The sequence below is a fragment of the Salvelinus alpinus genome, chromosome 2 (assembly GCF_045679555.1).
Source record: "Salvelinus alpinus chromosome 2, SLU_Salpinus.1, whole genome shotgun sequence".
Classification (NCBI taxonomy): domain Eukaryota; kingdom Metazoa; phylum Chordata; class Actinopteri; order Salmoniformes; family Salmonidae; genus Salvelinus; species Salvelinus alpinus.
In genome coordinates, this window is record NC_092087.1 from 89,573,147 (window position 1) to 89,599,378 (window position 26,232).

Genomic DNA, 26,232 nt, shown 5'->3' on the forward strand with positions numbered 1-26,232 from the left:
GTAGTAGTAGTGGTGGTGGTAGTAGTAATGATGGTGGTGGTAGTAGTAGTAGTAATGATGGTGGTAGTAGTGGCAATGATGATGATGGTGGTAGTAGTAGTAATGATGATGGTAGTTGTAGTACTGATGTAATGGTGAAGATGACAGTTATTTAGTTATTTACATTACATTTAAGTCATTTAGCAGACGCTCTTATCCAGAGCGACTTACAAATTGGATGAGTTAGTTATAGTTTCATATTCCATGTTTAGCTTTTTATATTTATTACATTTCTACTACTGACTTACCATTTTATTGTTGTTATTTTTGTATTATCATTTACTACCATTTTATATTACTACAGTGAGGGAAAAAAGTATTTGATCCCCTGCTGATTTTGTACGTTTGCCCACTGACAAAGAAATGATCAGTCTATAATTTTAAAGGTAGGTTTATTTGAACAGTGAGAGACAGAATATCAACAAAAAAATCCAGAAAAACGCATGTCAAAAATGTTATGAATTGATTTGCATTTTAATGAGGGAAATAAGTATTTGACCCCTCTGCAAAACATGACTTACTACTTGGTGGCAAAACCCTTGTTGGCAATCACAGAGGTCAGACGTTTCTTGTAGTTGGCCACCAGGTTTGCACACATCTCAGGAGGGATTTTGTCCCACTCCTCTTTGCAGATCTTCTTCAAGTCATTAAGGTTTCGAGGCTGACGTTTGGCAACTCGAACCTTCAGCTCCCTCCACAGATTTTCTATGGGATTAAGGTCTGGAGACTGGCTAGGCCACTCCAGGACCTTAATGTGCTTCTTCTTGAGCCACTCCTTTGTTGCCTTGGCCGTGTGTTTTGGGTCATTGTCATGCTGGAATACCCATCCACGACCCATTTTCAATACCCTGGCTGAGGGAAGGAGGTTTTCACCCAATATTTGACGCTACATGGCCCCGTCCATCGTCCCTTTGATGCGGTGAAGTTGTCCTGTCCCCTTAGCAGAAAAACACCCCCAAAGCATAATGTTTCCACCTCCATGTTTGACGGTGGGGATGGTTTCTTGGGGTCATAGGCAGCATTCCTCCTCCTCCAAACACGGCAAGTTGGGTTGATGCCAAAGAACTCCATTTTGGTCTCATCTGACCACAACACGTTCACCCAGTTGTCCTCTGAATCATTCAGATGTTCATTGGCAAACTTCAGACGGGCATGTATATGTGCTTTCTTGAGCAGGGGGACCTTGCGGGCGCTGCAGGATTTCAGTCCTTCACGGCATAGTGTGTTACCAATTGTTTTCTTGATGACTATGGTCCCAGCTGCCTTGAGATCATTGACAAGATCCTCCTGTGTAGTTCTGGGCTGATTCCTCACCGTTCTCATGATCATTGCAACTCCACGAGGTGAGATCTTGCATGGAGCCCCAGGCTGAGGGAGATTGACAGTTCTTTTGTGTTTCTTCCATTTGCGAATAATCACAGAAACTGTTGTCACCTTCTCACCAAGCTGCTTGGCGATGGTCTTGTAGCCCATTCCAGCCTTGTGTAGGTCTACAATCTTGTCCCTGACATCCTTGGAGAGCTCTATTGGTCTTGGCCATGGTGGAGAGTTTGGAATCTGATTGATTGATTGCTTCTGTGGACAGGTATCTTTTATACAGGTAAGAAACTGAGATTAGGAGCACTCCCTTTAAGAGTGTGCTCCTAATCTCCGTTCATTACCTGTATGAAAGACACCTGGGAGCCAGAAATCTTTTTGATTGAGAGGGGGTCAAATACTTATTTCCCTCATTAAAATGCAAATCAATTTATAAAATTTTTGACATGCATTTTTCTGGATATTTTTGTTGTTATTCTGTCTCTCACTGTTCAAATAAACCTACCATTAAAATTATAGACTGATAATTTCTTTGTCAGTGGGCAAACGTACAAAATCAGCAGGGGATCAAATACTTTTTTCCCTCACTGTATGTTATTTTTTATAATTGTATTACAATGTATACATTGTTGCTTTGGCAATATTGACACTGTTTTAACATGCCAATAAAGCAGCTTGAATTAGAAAAAAAATTAATTTGAGAGAGAAAAGAGGAGAGAAAAGAGAAAAATTAGAGAAAGAAAGGAGAGAGAAAGGGATAGTAAGAGATAAATGAAAGAGAAAGGAGAGCGATAGAAAGAGAAAAAGGAGAGAAAGGAGAGAGAAAAGTGAGAAAAGAGAGAAAAGAAAGAAAATAGAGGATAAAAGAGAAAGCTTGAGAGAAAAGAGAGAAGAGAAAAGAGGAGTGAGAAAAGAAGAGAAAAAGAAAGGGAAGGAGAAAAAGGAGAGAAAAAGAGGAAGATAGAAAACGGGATGGAGAGAGAAAGAGAGGGGGAAGAGATAAATTGTAATGCAATGTAATCTCTGGCGTCATCTCCCTGTCATGCACGTGTTAAAGGCACTGTACAGGTACTGTACCTTTCTGCATTGTGTTCTGGTGAGGTGTAGGTGGAAGACAAGTCTCTGGACACAATTCTGACGGTTGTCTCTCTCTTAGTGACTGCATGGGATGGATACAAATACAAAACAAAAGGTTGATGCTGCTGTCTGGACTCCCATACACAAGTATACCAAATCAAATGTATTTATATAGCCTTTCTTACATCAGCTGATATATCAAAGTGCTGTACAGAAACCAAGCCTAAAACCCCAAACAGCAAGCAATGCAGGTGTCGAGGCACGTGTATTAGCCTCTCTTCATCACGCTCTGAGCTAACTCACGTCAACAACAAAAAATGCATTGTACAAAATGTACATGTTCATTATTTCAACACTCACATTTCATTTTATAAATGTTGTACATAAATAATTCGCTAATAAATGCTAAATAGTTCTTAAGAGTGCACTATTGTAGCATTATACCGGAGGTATACTAATGAGGCAACAACGCCATTTTTGACATGCCCAGACAAGTAACAAAATGAACAGCTAACTAATTAGCACATTAAACATGAAATATCAAATCGTCACATTTCACAACATACCTGCATGGAATGGATACAAAACCAAAGCAAATGTTGATGCTGCCGTCTGGACTGCCATACACAAGTATATTTGCCTGATAAAAGACAAAAGAGCGCAGAATTCCTGTCAGAAAACTCCCGCTGTCTGCACCTGAGACCCTCTCCCGCAAAGGTAACGGTGGCCGGGCAAGCCTTGCAAAGTTGCTATCAAAGTTGCACTCGAACTTTATCCCCATTAACACTAATATATATATTCCTAAAAACAGTAGTGCAACACTAAATCAATGACGATATAATTTTCGGTTGTCTTTTTTTGTACATTTGCGAAAATGTGCATTCATAAGACCGGAGCGTACATAACACATACCTCTCCTCATCACGCTCTGAGCAAACCGAGGAGCATGGCTACCGTTGATGACCTCACAGCATTAACACAATTTAGGAAAGAAATACAAAACAATAGTTCACTCTTGAAAGTAGTGTAACACATCTCAAAATAACCTTAAAACAATTAATTATAATAAATATGAGGGATTTTCGGTGAAATACATCAAGTATATGTTATACCTATAATACATACGTAGCATTTGCTTCGGCACAGGTGTTGTGCAGTTTTCGGTTTGGCTATTTGTTTCAAGTGTATGTGGCGGTTCTAGCTTGTATGGCGCCCTGGGCGAACCCCTCCTTCAGGGCCCCATGTTGCCCCTGGCAACATGCCCCTGGGCGGCTGCCCATATCGCTTGTACCTAAATCCGCTACTGATTTTTGTGTTAGTCTATAAATAAATCTCTTGGCCAAAATTCGTCATCTCTCCCATGTCTTATTCAACTAGTATTTTGGAAAGTGTAAGGATAATATTTCAGACATAGTTGTTCTGAAATGTTTATTGCTTGCCAGCATTTTACTCCCTCCTCTATGTTTAATATAACACACATACATTAATTATTAATTTCTGTTTCCTAACCTGACGTGAAGTTTGTTCTATAGAAAGTATTTGACTCTGATGTGTCACCGAAAGTATTTGACTCGAGCCACAAAATGAAGGAAATTAGAAGGGGTGATTTTCGGCACAACACCGGTACCTAACTTACTTGATGTTAGCTAGCAGCCAGCATTTATCTGCATTTGGAGAAAGTTGTGAACTCAATTATCTTCTGGACACCCAAAGCTATGAAAATCGTGCGTATGTCATGTATGGAACTAGTCTGGGTTGTAGTCTGTTTAGTGAACATTCCACTCTTTGTAACATTACAGAGACTTGCAACCAGGCTGCTATGAAACAGTGTCGGTCATATAATACATGTATCATGTGTTAGTTTAATGATGTGAAAATCCTGATATTTCCCTTGCATTTCAATCCACACATGCATATGGGTCTGTAATGTACTGCATTGTTATATAGGTATTCAATTCCCTTTTTAAATTATGCAAGACTACTTTACAATGGCAATTATGCATTATTTTAATCTTACAATTTACCCATGTGGATCTGACATGCACCGAATGCTACATAACTTTGCATGCATTCTTTCCATAAATGTACTGATGAAAAGCCCCCCCATGAATAATAAAAAATGCCATAAATGCAACATCAGGCCAACCTGACTAGCGGGGAAAGTGTTAAAAACAGTAGCTAGCGATCGTCAACACGATAGGATCTGAATGGAGGAATGTCCTTTGTCTTGTCTCTTGTCCTTCAGAGTAAGAAACATGCCAACAAGGTCCGTCTCTTCTACATGCTTCACCCTGAGGACGGAGGACCTCCCTCCAAGAGACTGAGACCTGACAACGCTGTACGTCTGTCTGTGTGTGTCAGTGTTTGTGTCTTTCTCGCATGCCTTTTCTCTCTCTACCTCTTCCTCTTCTAGGTCAACTAACAGTCACTCAGACAGAATGGTACCTCTTCCTCTGCTAGGCCAACTAACAGTCAGTCAGACAGAATGTTACCTCTTCCTCTGCTAGGCCAACTAACAGTCAGTCAGACAGAATGTTACCTCTTCCTCTGCTAGGTCAACTAACAGTCAGTCAGACAGAATGGTACCTCTTCCTCTGCTAGGCCAACTAACAGTCAGTCAGACAGAATGGTACCTCTTCCTCTGCTAGGCCAACTAACAGTCAGTCAGACAGAATGTTACCTCTTCCTCTGCTAGGCCAACTAACAGTCAGTCAGACAGAATGGTTCCTCTTCCTCTGCTAGGCCAACTAACAGTCAGTCAGACAGAATGGTACCTCTACCTCTTCCTCTGCTAGGCCAACTAACAGTCAGTCAGACAGAATGTTACCTCTTCCTCTGCTATGCCAACTAACAGTCAGTCAGATAGAATGGTACCTCTTCCTCTGCTAGGCCAACTAACAGTCAATCAGACAGAATGGTACCTCTTCCTCTGCTAGGCCAACTAACAGTCAGTCAGACAGAATGTTACCTCTTCCTCTGCTAGGCCAACTAACAGTCAGTCAGACAGAATGGTACCTCTTCCTCTTCCTCTGCTAGGGAAACTCTTTGTACGTGTACGTGCAGTGTGTGTGTGTGTGTGTGTGTGTGTGTGTGTGTGTGTGTGTGTGTGTGTGTGTGTGTGTGTGTGTGTGTGTGTGTGTGTGTGTGTGTGTGTGTACATTCAAAGCGCTCTGTCCCCATGGGGGGCACTGGTCCAGCAGTCCTGTGGGTCTGCAGATAAAACTCAGCTTCCTTTGATCTCTGCAATGAATTGGGGAGGCTGAATCTCTCTCACACACACACACACACCTCTCTCTCATTCTCTCTCCTCTCTCGCTCCTCTCTCTTTCTCCTCCAGGATAGTGAGGAGACAGCTGTGGATGGTAACAAGTGTTGTAGTCTGTGTAACATGTTCTTTACCTCAGCCATAGTGGCCCAGTCCCACTACCAGGGAAAGACCCATGCTAAGAGCGTCAAACTAGTGTTGGGCTCCTCACCTACTATTTCTACTACCCCGCCCACAGGTAGCACACACACACACACACGCACGTTTTCCAATACACACACACACTTTCCTTAATAAACACGTTTCATGAATACGCACTCCTTATTTCCTGTTTCCTGTGTCACAGACTCCTCCCCCTGTCCATCGACACGCCCCCTCTGCCAATGCCACCTCCCCCAGCCCCTCCCATTACCTGGCTAGTGACCAATGGCAACACAGCGTGTAGGTCGTGCTTCCTGTGTGGGACATGGTTCAACAACCCAGCGATGGCCCAGCAGCACTACGAGGGGAAGAAGCACCAGCGGAACGCAGCCAGGAGACAACTACTGGAACAACTAGCTGATAACCTGGACAGCAACCAGAACACAGGTTAGAGGTCAGGGGTTAGAGGTCAGGGATTAGAGGTCAGGGGTCAGGAATGCAGCCAGGGCACGACTTCTGGAACAACTGACTGATAATTTGGATATGAAGCAGAACACATGTTAGAGGTCAGCTGTTAGAGATCAGAGGTTTGGGAGAATAGAGGTCAAGCTAGGGTCAAAGGTTATGGCAGGTGTAGCTAGGCTCAGGGTCTAAGATTATATAAAGTATGATTACAGGACCAGTGTTATGGTGGCTTTAGGGGGCATGGCCCACCCTACCGTACCTCCTTGACCGTCCAAATAAAATATTTAAATATAGATGATTTATTTGACCTAGATGCACGCCGACAGAGACAAATAAATCTCAGATAAAGCATCGGAGCGAAACAGCGTCTGATATCATATAAGAACGGCTAATAGTAGGTTAATGCCATCTGCTTTAATTCACTCAGGAAACAGTCATTCAAGAAGATCTAATGAAACTGATTGACATCAAATGATTGACGTGCAGTTTGGACATTTCACCTGTTGTCACGCTCTGACCTTAAAGATCCTTTTTATGTCTCTATTTTGGTTTGGTCAGGGCGTGAGTTGGAGTGGGTATTCTATGTTCTCTATTTCTTTGTGTTTGGCCGGGTGTGGTTCTCAATCAGAGGCAGCTGTCTATCGTTGTCTCTGATTGAGAACCATACTTAGGTAGCCCTTTTTTCCACCTGTCTTGGTGGGAAGTTGACTTTGTTTAGGGCACATTGCCTTTAGCTTCACGGTTTGTTTTTGTAGTGTTTATTGTTTTGTTCAGCGTCATTTTTATTAATAAAAGGAAACTGTACACTCACCACGCTGCACCTTGGTCCTCTTCTTTTAACGGCCGTGACACCTGTTAAATGTGAAGAATTATCATTAAAGCAGATGGTGTTAACTGTTAGCTGTTCTTATATGATATTAAGCTCTGTTTCCTGAGTGAATTAAAGCAGATGGTGTTAACCAGAGGCGGACTGAAATAATAATTCAGGCCGGAATTTGACTCCATCCCAGGCCACCCCGTTCACGCAAACCACCAGACCGCAAATTTTGTAGGCTAACCCTATTTATTGATGTAGCGGGTACCAAACTAATTATACATTTGGCCACTATGTTCATCCGGGAAGAAAGTTATCCACATTACAAAATACAAACATTTGGGACTGATCAGCAAGTAGCCTATCTGAACACTGAGTTGACATCATATTTGCTTAGCAACAATATAAGCTCAAGAAACTTGCCATGATTGACAGCCATGTTTTCCAAGTTATATGCAGATTCATGTCTGTGTCCTCTGTAGCTGAGCCCACATTTACCAATAACTTTAACTACATCAATCACACGTTCCATGACCTGCCTCCTCTTTGTGACCAGGTCTCGTTGAACTGACATTTGCTTATCACTCAGAAGGGTACGGATGTCTGCTTTGCTGGCTCTGAGGGAAAAAGGCTTCTGCACTATCTCTATGGGTCTTGCTTCTCTCATGTTCCTGTACTCTCTGATGGGCATGTTTCCAGACCTGCATGCCTCCTTTGACAAATGCACTATCACTGGCTGAAGGTTTTGCAAATGCAAGACAAACTGAGCAAAACAAGGAGTGAGTTACTTCATTGTATGTCAGCCATTTTCTGTTTGTGCCATCTTTGGAGTGGAAAACATCGGGAATGACTCTTTGAGGGGTTTGTTTTGGGTGGTACTGAAAAAAGAAGTCAAAATCCTTGGACTGAGGACGGGCAAAATAATCAAATGGATTTTCCCTGTACTGGGCTCTGAACCTCTCTCTCTCTGCACATCTGGTTGCTCTGCAGAATGAGATTGACATTGTAAATAACCTAAACTTAAACTTGTATTACTTGTGCAGTTATCAATTGTATGCCCTCCGATTACAGTCCTACTGATAATCTCATAAATAAAGAACATCTAAAATCATAGCCTACATGTTTAGGTTTGTGATCTTAAGTTGTACCTGAAGGTTCCTGCTCTGGGTCTGACTCTGAACTGACCACCATCTCCAGTTCTGCAGGAGCACCTGAAGCTCTAGTGCTGCTTCCTTCTCCACCTTTGCAAAGAAAATACTCTTATTGTCATACTCACTATCATTAGTGTATCAGTAGGCTACATTAATACAGCTCTGGAAATAATTAAGAGTGGTCTTATTGTAGTAACTTGTAATGCTGGTACTAATGGCGCTAATGATCTTTGTCATTGCCTGTGCTGTGTCACACAGGCTACTGTGTTACGTTCATGGTTACTTTACTGTAGCCTGTTTCGTTGTACAGTGTATGTGCACTTACCCTAGCTTATGTGGCATGAGTCATGACCGAATGCTGGCAAGTCCATAGTCCAGGTTTACCATTTTTTACTAGTTGAAACATATTGCCTTCAATGTCATATTATGATCGCTATGTTGCACTCATTGCTATGATATAACCGGCCGTTGTGTCAGACAGAATGTTACCTCTTCCTCTGCTAGGTCAACTAACAGTCAGTCAGACAGAATGTTACCTCTTCCTCTGCTAGGCCAACTAGCAGTCAGTCAGACAGAATGTTACCTCTTCCTCTGCTAGGTCAACTAACAGTCAGTCAGACAGAATGGTACCTCTTCCTCTGCTAGGCCAACTAACAGTCAGTCAGACAGAATGGTACCTCTTCCTCTGCTAGGCCAACTAACAGTCAGTCAGACAGAATGTTACCTCTTCCTCTGCTAGGCCAACTAACAGTCAGTCAGACAGAATGGTTCCTCTTCCTCTGCTAGGCCAACTAACAGTCAGTCAGACAGAATGGTACCTCTACCTCTTCCTCTGCTAGGCCAACTAACAGTCAGTCAGACAGAATGTTACCTCTTCCTCTGCTATGCCAACTAACAGTCAGTCAGATAGAATGGTACCTCTTCCTCTGCTAGGCCAACTAACAGTCAATCAGACAGAAGGCTACTTAGCTAGCCGTGCTGGGTGTCGTGTTTTTTAGCTAATGTTTTTGACTGACCTGGTCCCTTACTAGCGAACATGTTGCTTATTTTGCAGCATTTATCTGCGTCTGTGGCAAGAGCCTTTCTCTTTTTAATTCTCTCCCTCTCTGCTCCACCTTTCCTTTTCTGACCGTCCACAGCGCCGTGCGACTTGTCTGAAATGTTTTTGGTCGAGAAGCAGGTAGACCGTTGCTATGTGCGTCGCGGACAGACCTGTTGTCCTTTTTGGCGCGCGCATCCTCGCTCGGGGACATTGCAGTGAGAGAGTGAGAGTCTCCCTGATGCTTGGATTCTCCGTCAACTCATTCCTGCTTGCTGTATTATGGCTGGTCAAGTTGACTATTCATGGTAGGCCAAAACGACCCTCAGGCATGTCCCTGTGCTCCCGACGGCGTTGACCTACTATTAGACGTTCTTATATGATATTAGGCGCTGTTTCCTGAGTGAATTAAAGCAGATGGTGTTAACTAACTATTAGCCGTTCTTATATAATATCAGGCGCTTTTTCCTGAGTGAATTAACACGTGACAGTGATGATGGCCTATTTTGAAATGAGGTATGCCTAACTTGGTGTTTGAGGGTAACATAAAAATAGCACATGTCCTTGAGACAATATGTGTTGGCATCGGCAGACGTTGCAATTTGAAGATAAATGTTATGCATAGGCCTGTTCTACAATGACATCTGTCTGTACAAACTTTAATTGAGAAATTAGGATGTCGTTTAAAAAAGTATATTTTGCGCTCCCTCACCTAAAAACATAGCACTGCACCACTGCAATTGAAGGAAAGGTGGCGGGTGCACAGTGCACTGTTCAGATGGTGGGATTATGTTGGACGAAAGTGTGAAGGTAACCTACTTTTTGAAGTGATTTGTTTGACAATCAGATTGTGTTCATGCCACATTAAAAAGGGAATACATTTTTACAGTTAAATTACACTCAAGAGTTCACACATAGGAGGTCCTGTGGAACCAAGTTGCCCCCATTGGAAATCAAATGCCCATCCAACTGATTCGTTCTGGCCGGCCCTGTATGATTAGACAGAGATCATATCACAGGAGTCCAGGACGTGTCCACAGGAGACAGGTGTACCAATCATTTGATTCAGTTCCATTGTGATCAAGTTCCAATCATTTTATTCAGTTCCATTGTGATCAAGTTCCAATCATTTGATTCAGTTCCATTGTGATCCATTTCCAATCATTTGATTCAGTTCCATTGTGATCAAGTTCCAATCATTTGATTCAGTTCCATTGTGATCCATTTCCAATCATTTGATTTGGTTCCATTGTGATCAAGTTCCAATCATTTGATTCAGTTCCATTGTGTGTTCCTGTGTACCTCCAGGTTTGAGGAGCAGTTACAGTGTGTGTGATGTCACTCTGAACTCAATAGAACAGTACTACGCACATCTCCAGGGCTCCAGACACCAAAACAAGTGAGTGAGTCTGTCTATCTGTCAGTCAGTTGGTCGGTCTATACCTCTATCTTTACCTGTAATTCTGACATCTAACCCCCACCCCCTAATGTAATCTGCCTCAGCCAATTCCTCTCTCCTTTCTATTTGTAACCACACTGGTATTGTGCCCTAAATGGCATGGCACCCTATTCCCTATATAGGGCTCTGGTCAAAAGTAGTGCACTATATAGGGAATAGGGTGCCATTGGGGGAATAGGGTACCTTTGGGGATGCATCCCAAGTTGAGAGCAAATTGTAGTTGTTATTGTTATTAATCTTATGAATCGTGAAAAATTTAATAAGTAAATGTTTTTGATCCAATTAGGAGGCTTGGTTAACGAGCTGTGTATTTCTCCATTTCTGACTTTAATCAGATCATTCTTTCTTTTTTAAAGCAGAACATTGTTAGTTTCTCTCCCTCTTCTCTCTCTCCTCTCTCTCTCTTCTCTCATGTCTCTCTCTCTTGTCTCTCCAAGTCATACTTACATGTATCTCTCTCTGGGGGTGTAATTGAAGGATTCTTAGTGTAATAGAATGATTCTTAGTGTAATAGAATGATTCTTAGTGTAATATAATGATTCTTAGTGTAATGGAATGATTCTTCGGGAGAGAGAGGGGGAGATATAGAAAGAGAGAGGGGGAGAGAGAGAGACAGCAAGAGAGAGAGAGAAGGGTGGGGGGAGGGGTGGATGTCATTTTCTGCCCTGTGAACGGTTGTTTTACACACAATTTAGCCCATAGGTCCATTAGCAGTGGTGCGTGAACCTTTTAGCTGTTGACTTCAGTAGACCTGAATGGACATTTGCTGTTGCACACACACACACACACACACACACACACACACACACACACACACACACACACACACACACACACACACACACACACACACACACACACACACACACACACACACACACACACACACACACACACACACACACACACACTTATTTTTAAACCTAAGTAATTGTAGTGTGTGCAGTACTCTATATATTTTGTACCAATTGAGAACTTTGGTCTAATTCCCTGACATCTGGATCTTCTCTGGAAAATCATTATTTTAGTATTTTTGGGGTTTACTGCCAGGGCCCAGGTCTGGCAGTACTGCTCTAGCAGGTCCAGGCTGCGTGCGCACGCGTGCGTGTGTGGGGAATCTTCTGTGGAACCAGCTGAGCATGAAGAGAAAGGGGAAAATAATTGTGCATATTAATATATTGGTTTAATCATCAATTAATTTACAGTCGACTTGTGTTTTCATGAAGGCATTCAGGAAGTGAACAGGATATGCATGAATGTGGTAGTAGTAGTAGTAGTAGTGAAAGTGGTAGTGACAGAGGTAGTGACAGAGGTAGTAATAGAGGAGTGACAGAGGTAGTGACAGAGGTAGTAATAGAGGTAGTAATAGTGGTAGAGAGAGAGAGAGACTCTTTTGGAACTTGGGGGCTCCTAAAATATTCATTAGCCCTCGCTAAATAAATCAAAATATTTTCTCTACGACTTCTTTTTTTGCGTCAACCTTTCCATCACATTTTAAACTTCTTAACGGGCACTGGGACCTGGGGGAGGCTGCTGCACGCGCTAGTGAATGTTATTCTTTCTTCAGCAAAGATGGCGGACAAAAATATACTAGGATGGAAGCACATGTAAGCGATTATAACATCATAACGAATCGTGCAAAACATGTAAAGTTGACAGGAATATGTTAGTTAATGTAGAGACAAACGATTATGCATATTTTTTAAAATCATAAAGTTCATTTACGAGAATCGCGATTTAGCTGACTAGCTAACATTAGCCAGCTAGCTAGCTTCATGGGTGTTGTGACATGAGAATGACATTGTAATTCTGGTTGTTTTAATGTTTTAGGGACTCCTGAAACAACCAGCAAACCAGGTTGTCGTCTTGTGAAACAGTGGACGTAAAGAATCTAGCTAGCTAAAGCATTTACTGCAAATTGAATGTACAGCTTGCCTTGCTGATATTTGTCATGCAATGCAGTGAGATGAAATAACGAGCTAGCTATGTCCTTGCTTATTGTGCAGTGGAGGATAAAAAATACCTGTATGCCTATGGATGTGTAGCTAGCTGTCTAGCCGGTCTGTGTATGGACCCAAACGTTTGGTATACATATTAGTTCAGAACCTAGATATGAACCTCAGCTATCATAGCCGGTTGTATCAACTTCAAAACAGTCTGAATGACATTCATGAAGCCTATGGATTGAGTATAATATAATCTAACTTTGTGCCAAGGATGCAAGTCGTATAAACATTTAGTTATTACCATGCATGAGATCCCCACAATGTTGTCTGTACATTTAATATATTCAATTATTACCATGCATGAGATCCCCACATTGTAGTCTGTACATTTAATATATTAACTGATCATGTACTCTACCTTGGCAAATAAAGGTGCAGTTAAGGTATGAATGTCTTTGAGATCATTTTTCAGTCATATCCAATACCAGGAGTATCAAATTCCAGTCTTTGAATGATGCTGTGTCTACATGTATGTATTACAATTATACACTTCAACAGTGTTTACCAATCTTGGTCCTGAGACATCAATGGTTACACATTGTAACTAATAGACTAGAAACATGATTGAACTAGTTAAAGGCTGATTTGTAATTCATATATAAAGAAATATATTTTAAAAACAGTACACTACACTTCATCTGCATCCTGTAAATAGTCGAAAACGGGTTCATCTAATGCTCTTCATCTGCATTGATCTGATAATCTATTAAATGCCATTTAAATAAGTATAAATCAATAACTAATTCACCGTTTGTCGCAGAAACATCAAACTTGGTATGATTTATTATATACATGTCTAGCATACTTTTACAACCTTGGTTTTACAGAAAAATTCCATGTTTTAATTTTATAGAAATACATACAAACAATAAAATGCCATTAAAAGCGGTATAAATCAATAACTAATTCACCGTTTGTCACAGAAACATCAAACTGTGTGATTTATTCTATAAATGTCTAGCATACTTTTACAACTTTTTGTTTTGAGTAGAAATTCAAGTCTTGATTTGATAGAAATACATCAAATCTTTAAGATGCCTTTTAAAGCGGTTTAAATCAATAACTAATTAACCGTTTGTCCCAGAATCATCACACTACATATTAGTAACTTTATATATGTATAGTATACTTTTAAAACATTTGTTTGGAGTAAAAATACCAGTTTTGATTGATAGAAATACATAAAATCTATAATATGCCCTTCAAAGCGAAATAAATCAATAACTAATTCAAAGTTTGTCACAGAAACATCAAACTAGTTATGATTTATTCTATAATTGTCTCTCGTACTTTTACAACCTTTTGTTTTGACTATAAATTCTAGTTTTGATTTGATAGAATACATAAAATCTCAAATATTGCATTTAAAGATGAAGAAATCAATAACTTATTCAGTGTATTGTCGCAGCAAAAAATAAAATATGCGTTCATTTGCAATAACTTTAAAGAAATGTTAATTTCATGTGGAATTTGTTCTATGTGGAGTTGGACAATGTTTGCAATCTTAAATTGTATGCCAAATCAATCAGTTCCACAATTTAAAGTAGTTTAAAGGCACAACAGTAATTTATTTTTACGTCTCTAATTTAACAGCAAAGAGGACCCTTCCAATAATTTTCTATTTTGGCTTTGTTGAAGTCCTTCTTTGTCACCCACAGACAATGAATGGGAGTAGAGCACAGCGTTGTACGAGATCTTCAATTTCTTGACAATTTCATGTGTTCATCCTCTTGATCCATCCACCTGTCTTCTTTGTTAGTCAGGTCTGACCCCATCATCCCTTAGTTTTTTCCTGTAGTCTAATTTAATATACCAGGCCCCTTCTAATAGGGTATTACAGACTGGTTACAACTTTGACCACTATCAAATCAAAACTGGATTTTTTCCTCAAAACAAAAATTGTAAAAGTATAGACATTTATTGAATAAATCATAGCTAGTTTGATATTTCTGACAAACGGTGAATTAGTTATTGATTTATAGTTCTTTAAATTGCATTTTATAAATTTCTATCAAATCAAAACTGGAATGTTTACTCAAAACAAAAGGTTGTTAACACTTCTTGTCAATAGGGGGGTGCTATTTTCACTTTGGAAAAAATCGTGCCCAATTTAACTTCTTGCGACTACAGGGGGTGCTGTTTCGAATTAGCATTTTTTCGTCTCCAAATTAAACTGCCTAGTACTCAATTCTTGCTCGTACAATATGCATATTATTAATTCTATTGGATAGAAAACACTCTCTAGTTTCATAAACCGTTGGAATTATGTCTGTGGGTGACCCAGAACTCTTTCTACAGCGAAATCCATGACAGGTAGTGCGAAGCTCTGGTCTCAGATCAGTTTTTAAGGTCTGTGTGTATCCTATGGAACGACATGAACTGCACCCGCCTTCCCCTGGATGTCAGTAACCAATGAGAAGTGGAATGGGCTTTCTGCGTAGCTCTCAGAGGTTATAAAAGGCCAAGGAGTGAGGGTAGCCTTCCTTTCGACGCTGACCATTACGCAGAGGAGGACCTCAGGATGCCATTTTCAAACGCCCAGTAATCAACGTTAGATATATCCGTCTGTAATTTAATTCGATATAGGAGTTAGAAACATCATAACGAAGCTATTTTAAACCGAGTTATATCAGATTATGCGAGTATATTGCTATTTTTCGGAATTTCCTCAGTATTGCGTCGTGAGGATTTGGACATGCTGGGGCAAAATAGCTATTGTTAGCTATTGTTAGCTGCTATATCCGAAGTTGAATGCAACGTTTTACAACCAAGCAACGATTCTTTTGGACAAAGGACCACTTGGCCAAGATTCTGATGGAAGCTCGTCGAAAAGTAAGAGCTATTTATGATGTTATTCCGTTTTTATGTGGAAAAATGTAAACTCAATAATGGCGACTAGTGACGCCATTATTGCGGCACTAGTCTGGCTGTAACGCACACTATGTCTAGTAACGTTAATTTTAAAAATCTAACTCAGCGGTTGCATTAAGAACTAATTTGTCTTTCGATTCCTGTCAACCCTGTATTTTTTAGTCAAGTATATGATTAGCTTTCGATTAAACTAGATCACTCTGAAAGATGGCGTCCGACATTTTCAGGCTTGTTTTGCTACTATTTTCATTGTATAACCACGTTTTTTTATGGCTAAATATGCACATTTTCGAACAAACTCTATATGTATGTTGTAATATGATGTTACAGGAGTGTCATCGGAAGAATTCTGAGAAGGTTAGTGAAAAAATTTATATATTTTGGCGATGATAACGATATCGCTCTCTTTGGCTTGAATTCATGCTGGGGTAACGTTTGCACATGTGGTATGCTAACTTATCGATTTATTGTGTTTTCGCTGTAAAACGCTTAGAAAATCTGAAATATTGTCTGAAATCACAAGATCTGTGTCTTTCCATTGCTATGCTTTGTCTATTTTTATGAACTGTTTTATGATGAGTAAATTGGTCATACACGTTGCTCTCTGTAGTAATTCTAGTCGAGTTGTGATGGTGGGTGCAATTGTAAACTATGATTTCTACCTGAAATATGCAAATTTTTCTAACAAAACAAAACCTATCCTATACAATAAATATGTTATCAGACTGTCATCTGATGAGGTTTTTTCTTGGTTAGTGGCTATCAATATCTTTATTTGGCCGAATTGGTGATAGCTAGTGGTGGAGAGAAAAAATGGTGGACAAAGAAAAATGGTGTATTTTGCTAACGTGGTTAGCTAATAGATTTACATATTGTGTCTTCCCTGTAAAACATTTTAAAAAACAGAAATGATGGGTTTATTCACAAGATCTGTATCTTTCATCTGGTGTCTTGGACTTGTGATTTAATGATATTTAGATGCTACTATTTAATTGTGACGCTATGCTAGCGATGCTAATCAGTGTGGGGGGGGTGGGGGGTGATCCCGGATCCGGGGTTGAGGTTCGGTAAAGGTTAAACGGCCTCGTACTCTATTCTAGATCATACAATATGCATGTTATTATTACTATTGGATAGAAAACACTCAAGTTTCTAAAACTGTTTGAATTATATCTGTGAGTAAAACAGAACTCATTTTGCAGCAAACTTCCATACAGGAAGTGAAAAATCTGAAAACGAGGCTCTGTTTCAGGGCCTGCCTATTCAATGGCCTAATATTTATCGATATGCATGCACTTCATACGCCTTCCACTAGATGTCAACAGGCAGTGGAAGGTGGAATGGGGTGTCTAGCTTGATCTGAGGTCGAACAAGAGCTTTTGGAGTGGCAGGTCAGGAATTTCCTTTCTCTACCTAGGCGCGCGAAGCACCTCCATATTGTCTTCTGATAAGCGTTCGGTATACACGGCTAATATCTCCGGCTCTGATTTTATTTGATACATGTGATAATAACATCGTAAAGCCGGTTTTAGCAACCGAGTTTTATCAGATTATTCAACGTTTATTGGGACTTTTGGAGTTTTCCGTTCTTTGCGTCGAGAGAAACTGGGAACGTCATCAACATTGGCTAGCATTGTGGCGCGAATTCGACAGGAGAAGAGGACATTCTACAACCAAACAACGATTTATTCTGGACCTAGGACTCCTTGTACAAGATTCTGATGGAAGCTCAGCAAAAGTAAGAACAATTTATGATGTTATTTCGTATTTCTGTGGAAAATGTTATTTCTATTCTCCGCCGTTTTGGCGGGCGCTGTCTCGCAATAACGCAAGCTGTTTGTTATGGTAAAGTTATTTTTAAAAATCTAACACGGTGGTTGCATTAAGAACCAGTGTATCTTTCATTTGCCATACAACAAGTATTTTTATGTAAAGTTTATGATGAGTTCTTTGGTCAGATTAGGTGAGTGTCCAAAATAGCTCTGGACATTCTGGTGAATCGATGCTACATATTCACAATGTATAACCACGGTTTGCAGCTCTAAATATGCACATTTTCCAACAAAACATAAGTGTATTGTATAACCTGATGTTATAAGACTGTCATCTGATGAAGTTGGTCAAGGTTAGTGATTAATTTTATATCTTTTGCTGGTTTTTGCGAATGCTATCTATGCGGTGAATAAATGCGGTTGTGTGTTTGGCTATTGTGGTAAGCTAATATAATGCTATATTGTGTTTTCGCTGTAAAACACTTAAAAAATCGGGAAATATTGGCTGGATTCACAAGATGTTTATCTTTCATTTGCTGTACACCATGTATTTTTCATAAATGTTTTATGATGAGTATTTAGGTATTTCACGTTGCTCTCTGTAATTATTCTGGCTGCTTTGGTGATATTTTTGATGGTAGCTGCAATGTAAAACTATGATTTATACCTCAAATATGCACATTTTCGAACAAAACATAAATTTATTGTATAACATGTTATAAGACTGTCATCTGATGAAGTTGTTTCTTGGTTAGTGACTAGAGGTCGACCGATTATGATTTTTCAACGCCGATACGACACCGATTATTGGAGGACAAAAAAAGCTGATACTGATTAATCGGCCGATTTATAAAAATAAAAAAAAGTTTTTTATATATATATATATATATCACACACACACACACACACACACACACACACACATTTTTGTAATAATGACAACTGCAACAATACTGAATGAACAATGAACACTTTTATTTTAACTTAATATAATACATAAATACACACACACACAGCTGAAGTGACAATGATACTGAAGAGTGCTTAGGAGACAAATACTCTCAACTGTTTGAATAAAAATAGAGTTTAAGTTACCTGTGAGGGATGTTGAAAACAAAAACTTTAATTTCTATATGCAGGAAATCCTATTTTAATAATGGGCATGGTAAGAATTGACAACCAAAGTGCGAGTCATAATTCCCATGACACCTAGCAAAATCTGAAAAGCGGTTCCTTCATTTATTCCATAGGATATTTTTAGATTCACTTAAAATAAGGTCTGTGTTTCGTGTAGGCTTACACCACCTTGCCAATTTTATAACTGTAGATATGCATAGGACAAGGTAACTCTGATCAATATTGGCTAAATATAAGCGAAGATCATTTTTTTTGTAGAGTGGATTTATGAAAATATGTTGACAAACGTTACCTTATCCTAGTGAGATTTACACAGGTATCAAAACGTCGAGGCGGTTTAAGCCTGTACGAAACACAAACCTTATTTGAAGTAGATCAAGACATTCTATATGGAAGACATGAACGGTAAAATAACGAAGGAACCCCTGTCAAGTTATTACAGGAATTATAACGTGTCGACTATTTCTCTCTAAACCATATACCTTTGACTAATCCGGAAACTATCACATCGAAAACAAAACGTTTATTCCGTTCCGTATTTTATCTAACGGGTGGCATCCATGAGTCTAAATATTCCTGTTAAATTGCACAACCTTCAATGTTGTCATAATTATGTAAAATTCTGGCAAATTAGTTCGCAAAGAGCCAGGCGGCACAGGCACAGGCAGGCTCTTCGCGGCACAGGCAGGCTCTTCGTGGAGTGCAATGTAATCAGTGTTAGAGCATTGGACTAGTTAACTGTAAGGTTGCAAGATTGGATCCCCCAAGCTGACAAGGTTAAAAATCTGTCGTTCTGCCTCAGTTCCTAGGCCGTCATTGAAAATAAGAATGTGTTCTTATCTGACTTGCCTAGTTAAATAAAGGTGTAAAAAAATAAAAAAATAAAGAGCAAATCGGCGCCCAAAAATACCGATTTCCGATTGTCATGAAAACTTGAAATCGGCCCTGATTAATCGGTCGACCTCTATTAGTGACTAATTATATCTCTATTTGGTCGGTTTTGTGATAGCTACCTATGCGGTAGAAACATTGTGAAAATATGCGGTTGATTCTTTGGCTATTGTGGTTAGCTAATAGAAATACATATTGTGTTTTCGCTGTAAAACATTTTAATTTTTTTTTTTTTTAATTCACAAGATGTTTATTTTTCATTTGCTGTATTGGACTTGTGATTTCATGAAAATTATATTATATGATATCCCTGTCCCGTTAGGCTAGGCTATGCTAGTCAGCTTTTTTGATGAGGAGGATCCCGGATCTGGGAGAGAGAAGTGGTAGAGGTTTTAAAGTATGCTAGACATTTATAGAATAAATCACATCTAGTTAGATTTTTCTGTGAAAACGTTATTGATTTATATAGCTTTAAATTATAACGATGTGCGCTGAGAGTCGGGAAGCAAGTTCAGGGAGTGAGTGTTTTAATAAAATAAACAGAACGCAAACCAAGAACCTCGAACAACGCACAGAGACGAAACAGAAACAATGACGCCTGGGGAAGGATCCAAAGGGAGTGACATATATAGGGCAGGTCATCAAGGAAGTGATGGAGTCCAGGTGAGTCTGACGACGCACAGGTGCGCGTAATGATGGTGACAGGTGTGCGCCATAACGAGCAGCCTGGTGATCTAGAGGCCGGAGAGGGAGCACACGTGACAGAAATGGCATTTTATAGATGTTATGTATTTCTATCAAGTCAGACCTTGAATGTTTACTCAAAGCAAAGGTTGTAAAAGTATAGTAGACATTTATAGAATAACTCATACCTATTTTGATGATTCTGCAACAAACTGTGAATTAGTTGTTATTGATTTACACCACTTTAAATTGAATTTAAAGATTTTGTGTATTTCCATCAAATCAGAAACATAAAAATAGATATGGTTTATTATTTAAATGTCTAGCATACTTTTACAACCTTTATTTTGAATAAAAATTCCAGTTTTGTGACAATCAATGAATTAGTTATTGATTTTTACCATTTTAAATGGCTTTTGGCAAATTTCTGTTGAATGTTTGATGAATGTCTGTTGAATATCCGAATGTGTGAATATAAAACCAACTTTACCTCGGTTTCCTTGTTTGGGTGTGTCGTCACTTTCTTGTTTGGCCGTTGCTATTTGAAGAGATCCAGAAAGGATACTACATTTTTTTATTTTGAGTGCATGGGAGCATACTAGTTCGGTTTGCCTAACTGACTTCGGCTAGACGCCAGCCGAACTGAAGCTTGCGGACGCATTTATCCTGTCTTACACAATTTATTACACACTGTTATGATGATTATAGATAGTCTGTGGAGGAGGAACGGCACATGGATTAATTACACTCCTGATGGTTTCTTCTGTTCTCTGCTTTGAGCAGGGTTGCCAGGTCCAGGTGAAATGACAATGACCCCTCAAAAACCCTCCCACGGGGTCTGAAAACTAGGTCAACATTTCTGTTGCAGCAAGAAATGATTTGCCACATTTCTCCAACAAACCCTTTCCCATAACGTTACCTAGCGAATTAAGAAGGAATATCAACGTAATTTGTAACGACAGAAGAAAAGTTTTCCATTAAAATGATTATTATTGCGAGCTTAATAATATGTCCCAACGTAAAATATGATTTGCCCTTATTAAACTCGCCACAACAATGGATGTCTGACTTGTTTGACTGCGATGATTCAGCAACAAGGCCCGAGGAGGCTTGGTAGGTTAAATGGCCAATATACCAAGGCTAAGGGCTGTTCTTAAGGCACTTGACAGCCCGCTTGGAGTTTGCCAAAAGGCACCTAAAGGACTCTCAGACCATGAAAAACAAGATTCTCTGGTCTGATGAAACCAAGATTGAACTTTTTGGCCTGAATGCCAAGCGTCACATCTGGAGGAAACCTGGCACCAAAACCTGCTCCAGAGTGCACATGACCTCAGACTGGGGTGAAGGTTCACCTTCCAACAGGACAACGCCCTAACCACACAGCCAAGACAACACAGGAGTGGCTTTGGGACAAGTCTCTGAATGTCCTTGAGTGGTCCAGCCAGAACCCGATCAAACAACCTGACAGAGCTTGACAGGATCTGCAAAGAAGAATGGGAGAAACTCCCCAAATACGGGTGTGTGTGAAGCTTGTAATGTCATACCCATGAAGACTCCAGGCTGTAATCGCTGCTTCAATAAAGTACTGAATACTTCTAAACTTGTTTTTGCTTTGTCATTGTGGGCTGTTGTGTGTAGACTGATGAGGGGAAAAAACAATTTAATACATTTTAGAATAATGCTGTAGTGTAACAAAATGTGGAAAAAGTCAAGGGGTCTGAATACTTTTCGAATGTACCGTAGGTGTCTCCATAATGACAGCTAAATAGCCTACCTACAATTGGTAAAAAGTTGTCAAGGAGTGTGCTGCTCTGTCTCCATAAATCAGCTGCAGCTCTCACTCAACAGTACTCTCCACACACACACACACACACACACACACACACACACACACACACACACACACCCAATCCCCCCTTCCGGCCCTCATTCCCTCCCCACCAGTCTGTCACTCACTCACTTAGTTCAATTCAAATGGCTTTATTGGCATGGGAAACATATGTTTACATTGCCAAAGCAAGTGAAATAGATAATAAACAAAAGTGAAATAAACAATCAAAAATGAACACACTCAGTAACAGCCTGCTCACTGCCTGATAGTCAGCAGCAGGTCACAGTGAAAGATATATAAAACAATATTATACAAAATAAAGAGAAATGCCATGGCGGCAGCCGTGCAATTTAGAGGTAGCCCAAAACCTTGTCCGTGACCGATACACCGATACAGTTTCATCACACACATGGCAACCCTGGCTTTGAGGTAAGCACACGCGCCGATGACGTCAAAGTGTGATCTAAACAGTTGCTGACGCGTCTCTCTCAAAGCCTGTGATTGGTCAGAAAGGGGTCGCCCGGGTCGAATGGGAGGGGACTGGTGAGTGTCCCAAGTGCTGCTATTAGTTGTCGAGAGAGAGCGAGAGCGAGAGCGAGACAAAGAGAGGATGAGATAGTGAGAGAGTTCTTTGTGAGGGCTGAAGCGCACAGTACACAGAAAAACTTTGTTTGCTTCTCGTCTTTGACAGCAGAAGAAGGCTACTATAAAGTAGCGGAGAATGTCAATTTCCATATGAAATTCCGTATCTACATCTCCTCAAAGCCTGAGCAGGTGTCAGATTTTACTGCGTTCATTTGCTGAAGGGGTAAGAGTTTGTAATCTCTATGATGCTGTCACTCAGCAAATCCGCTTGACTAATAGCTCATTGATTTTGTTGTGCAGGTAACGTTAGATGTTGATTTACAACACGTCATGCTATTTTATAAAGATTATTTGTACGTTATTGGTAGGCATACTTTAAGCAAATCTGTTCGATCATGAAACATCTGGCGTCCCGCAGCAAACTGTTCGGCAAAATGCGCGCCTATGGAGCAGATTGCGCTTCGCTGCGGGGTGGGTAGGTCAATTATAATTCCAGACAACTAGGCATTCCCACATTTCAGTGGCTCCCCCTGTGACTGTCAAGCATAATAATTAATTATTGCTGGTCCTTGATGTAGGCTATTATCAATGATATTCATCAAGTTACTCATTATGTAAACAATTGGTCATTTTATATACTACTTATAATTACATGATTTTACACTAGGTGTACTAATCTTAGCGCATCAGACAGTGTCATGCTTCATTGTATCTGTGGCCGTCCCTGTGTCTATGAAAGTTAAGCCATGACCTACGCCTAATAGACACCACCCTCTCCTCATTAAACTCTTTATGCTCTTTGAGTGAGAGAACGTTGCTTTGTTTAACCGTTGCTTTCACTTTATTTCTGTCAACATCAGTATTTCAGACAGTGCCAGTGTTATACTAATACAACTGCCCTGTAATATAGTTGAACTATAAGATAATGTCTCACTGTTGCTTAGTAACAACTCAAAGGGCCTCAGTCCAACATCCACTCTTTATCCCTTGTTGGAGTCAACAACCAGCTTTTAAACGTTCTGTTCTCCCCTCTTCTCTCTCTCTCTCCTTCCTCTTCCCCTCACTCTCCTTCCTCTCCTCTCTCTCTCCTTCCTCTCCTCATCCCCTCTCTCTCTCCTTCCTCTCCCCCCTCTCTCTAAGCAGGCTTACACTGCATGTGTGCGTGTGTTTCCTTGACAACCTACAGAGTGTCTTTGGCTACATCCCAAATGGCACCCTATTCTCATGTAGTGCACTACTTCTGACCAGGGCCCAGAGTGCACTATATAGGGAATAGGTTGCCATTTTGGGATGCAGACATTGTGTGGTCTGAGGCCCAAGGATAATGCTGTCATCCCACAAACAGAGTATCTAGGTTGCTGGGCAGTTGCCAGCACAGGTCAGGGGCTAGCGACGTTTAGCTAATGATTGATGTCTGTTTGTTTGCAGGTGCTGACGGAGTTGTCTTGGAATCCCTCTGTTCTTTCAATCCATCTCTCATCAACCTGATCTCCCTCCTACTATCCCTATCCCTCCCTCTCTCCTCACCCCTCCATCTCCCCTCTCTCAGACAGTTATGGAGGACCCGGAACCCCCCTCTGTGGTGGATGGTCCGTCCCTGCTCTGGCAGCCTGAAAAGAGGCGAAGCAGGAAGTCGGGATGTTCCAACATCTTCGCGGGGGTAAACCTGCGTCAGCTAAGACGGCTGTTCCATGTGGCCGGGGACCGGGACGCAGAGCAGCGGGCAAGACTGGTGTGGGGCAGAGAAGAGCGAGACAGAGGAGGAGAGGAAGAGGAGGAGAGGGAGGAGGGAGAGATGGATGCAGGGCTGGCCCAGGCGTTGGTGGGGTTCAGGGTGAGAGCCAGAAGCAGGAGTGGTATCAGGACGGAGGGACACAGAGAACCCAAGTTGCTGAAAGCATTTGGACACCTCAGGTAAGAGAAAGAGAGGGATAGAGGGGAGAGAAAGGAGTTAGAGACAGATGGAGAGAGAGAGCACAACGAGAGAAGGAAAGAGGAGACAGAGACAGATAATTAAAGAGAGTGGAAACCAGGTCAAGGGTATTTGGTCTGGCATCAACAGACAGATCAGCTCAAATCCTTTAACTACATCCTCCACCTGACTAGACAGACACTCCACATTTAACTTCCGTTTAACTGACAAATCGATTAAATTAGTGGTAGTCAGGCTTCTAATGATCTCTATGGTCTCTTCTTCCATCCCATGTCAGTGTTTGCACATCTGAGGCCCTATGTATCAAGCATCTCATAGTAGGAGTGCTGATCTTGGATCAGATCCCCCATGTCCATCTAATCTTATTCTTTGTGATACAAAAGGCAAAACTTGATCCTAAATCAGCACTACTACTTTGAAAGCTTTGATACATACAGGCCCTGAAGCAACCGCATAGGTAGAAGCAGGGTTGTGCCTGAAATACCACTTCCAGTTGTTTCCACTGTGACTTTGTTTTAAAGAGACTTCCCTTCTCTCTATCTCTCACTCTCTCCTTCCTTCCCTCCCATTCATGCTCTCCCTCCCTCCCCTATTTGCACTCTCCCTCTCCTTCCAGGATTAAGGAGGGTTTGGACCACCATGAGGAGGACAATGAAGAGGAGGACCCCAGTGATATTGGAGAGCTGGACCCCCTCCCTGGAGGGTCGACAGGTGCAGAGGGGGGCGCCCCGTTGACGGACACACAGAGGCCCTCAGAGAGACCCCATCTGGAGAGGCTGGGGGCCACGACGAGGCAGGAGGGAACCAGGGACCCAGAACGCTACCTCCATCGCATTCTACACTGAGCCAATGGAGAGAAATGAGCGCTGACCTGCTGAACTTAAAACGTGTCATAAAGCTGCTCTGTGTAATTGGTCCTTTTTCCATTCCCACCAATCAGAGCGAGGTGTCGTTCAATACAGTTGCCATGTGTGGAGTTAAATGAAGTATGTTGTCAACATAACCTTACTTGTCGAGACGTTGTCACTTTAACCAAAGGAGGGGAGAGAACTGGCGACATCACAGTGACTGTTTCAGAACATTATCAATCCTGTCACTGTTCACTGACTGATCAGACAGATCTACAACACTATTGGCAGGTGACTATGGCTGTGTTCGAGAGCATCAAAACGACTGCAGGCCACTGTCGAATCTACAAATCACCTTGCGTCAAATAACTCATTTGTACAATAGTCGGTCAGTTACAATTTACCCATGATACATTGCGGTTTTGACCCTCTCGAACACGGCCTGTGTGTGTGGTCCAAAAATCCCAAAGGCACGGAGTTCGTAGAAAAGCCAGTAACACTAGAAGTTGTTCTCTCTGTAACAAAGCTCTACCTGGTAGATATCCAAGTCCTTTCAGGTTTAGTTGTAGGCTAAACAACATGGCAAGACATTTACAGAGCATTAACTGTGATGATGTGCTTGGCATCATATGATGTAAAACACATGACAGTTATCACTCTGTACTGAAAGTGGTCCAACAGTGGACTAATGAATAAAACTACGATTTAGTTTGAGTGAAATATCCATTTAAGGGTTATGGTTGACATGCAAATCTGTCAAAGTAAACTTGCATATATGTATTTGTGTGCATAGCTTTGTCTGACAAATAGATGAATGTCGTCACCAAATAAAGTGGGGGGGGAATAAGAATAAAGTCTTCTCTCTAAATAAAACACATTTATCAAAACAAACGACAAGATACATGGT

General features: G+C 40.8%; 1 protein-coding gene and 1 pseudogene across 3 annotated transcripts; both read left to right on the forward strand.

The window, feature by feature from the left end:
• Positions 1-3,639: 3,639 nt before the first annotated feature.
• LOC139541584 (zinc finger matrin-type protein 4-like) lies at positions 3,640-10,782 on the forward strand (annotated as a pseudogene).
• Positions 10,783-12,136: 1,354 nt separating this feature from the next.
• Positions 12,137-26,216, forward strand: avpi1 (arginine vasopressin induced 1). Of its 3 annotated transcripts, none has more exons than XM_071389844.1 (3): positions 12,137-12,374; positions 23,973-24,458; positions 25,094-26,216. In XM_071389844.1, the coding sequence occupies exons 2-3, from the start codon at positions 24,100-24,102 to the stop codon at positions 25,320-25,322; spliced, it is 588 nt and encodes a 195-aa protein (XP_071245945.1). In that variant the 5' UTR covers positions 12,137-12,374; positions 23,973-24,099; the 3' UTR covers positions 25,323-26,216. The 3 variants fall into 3 exon arrangements, with proteins under 3 accessions (XP_071245945.1, XP_071245946.1, XP_071245944.1); XM_071389845.1 differs by lacking the exon at positions 12,137-12,374 and adding an exon at positions 22,201-22,767 and having other exon boundaries at positions 24,094-24,458; XM_071389843.1 differs by lacking the exon at positions 12,137-12,374 and adding an exon at positions 22,403-22,767.
• Positions 26,217-26,232: the final 16 nt, after the last annotated feature.

Bases quoted from the DNA above. Each gene is read 5' to 3' on its own strand.
- avpi1 (XM_071389844.1), top strand. From the start codon at position 24,100: ATGGAGGACCCGGAACCCCCCTCTGTGGTGGATGGTCCGTCCCTGCTC. The intron at 24,459-25,093 runs GTAAGAGAAAGA...CTCTCCTTCCAG, and splicing joins AAAGCATTTGGACACCTCAG to GATTAAGGAGGGTTTGGACC.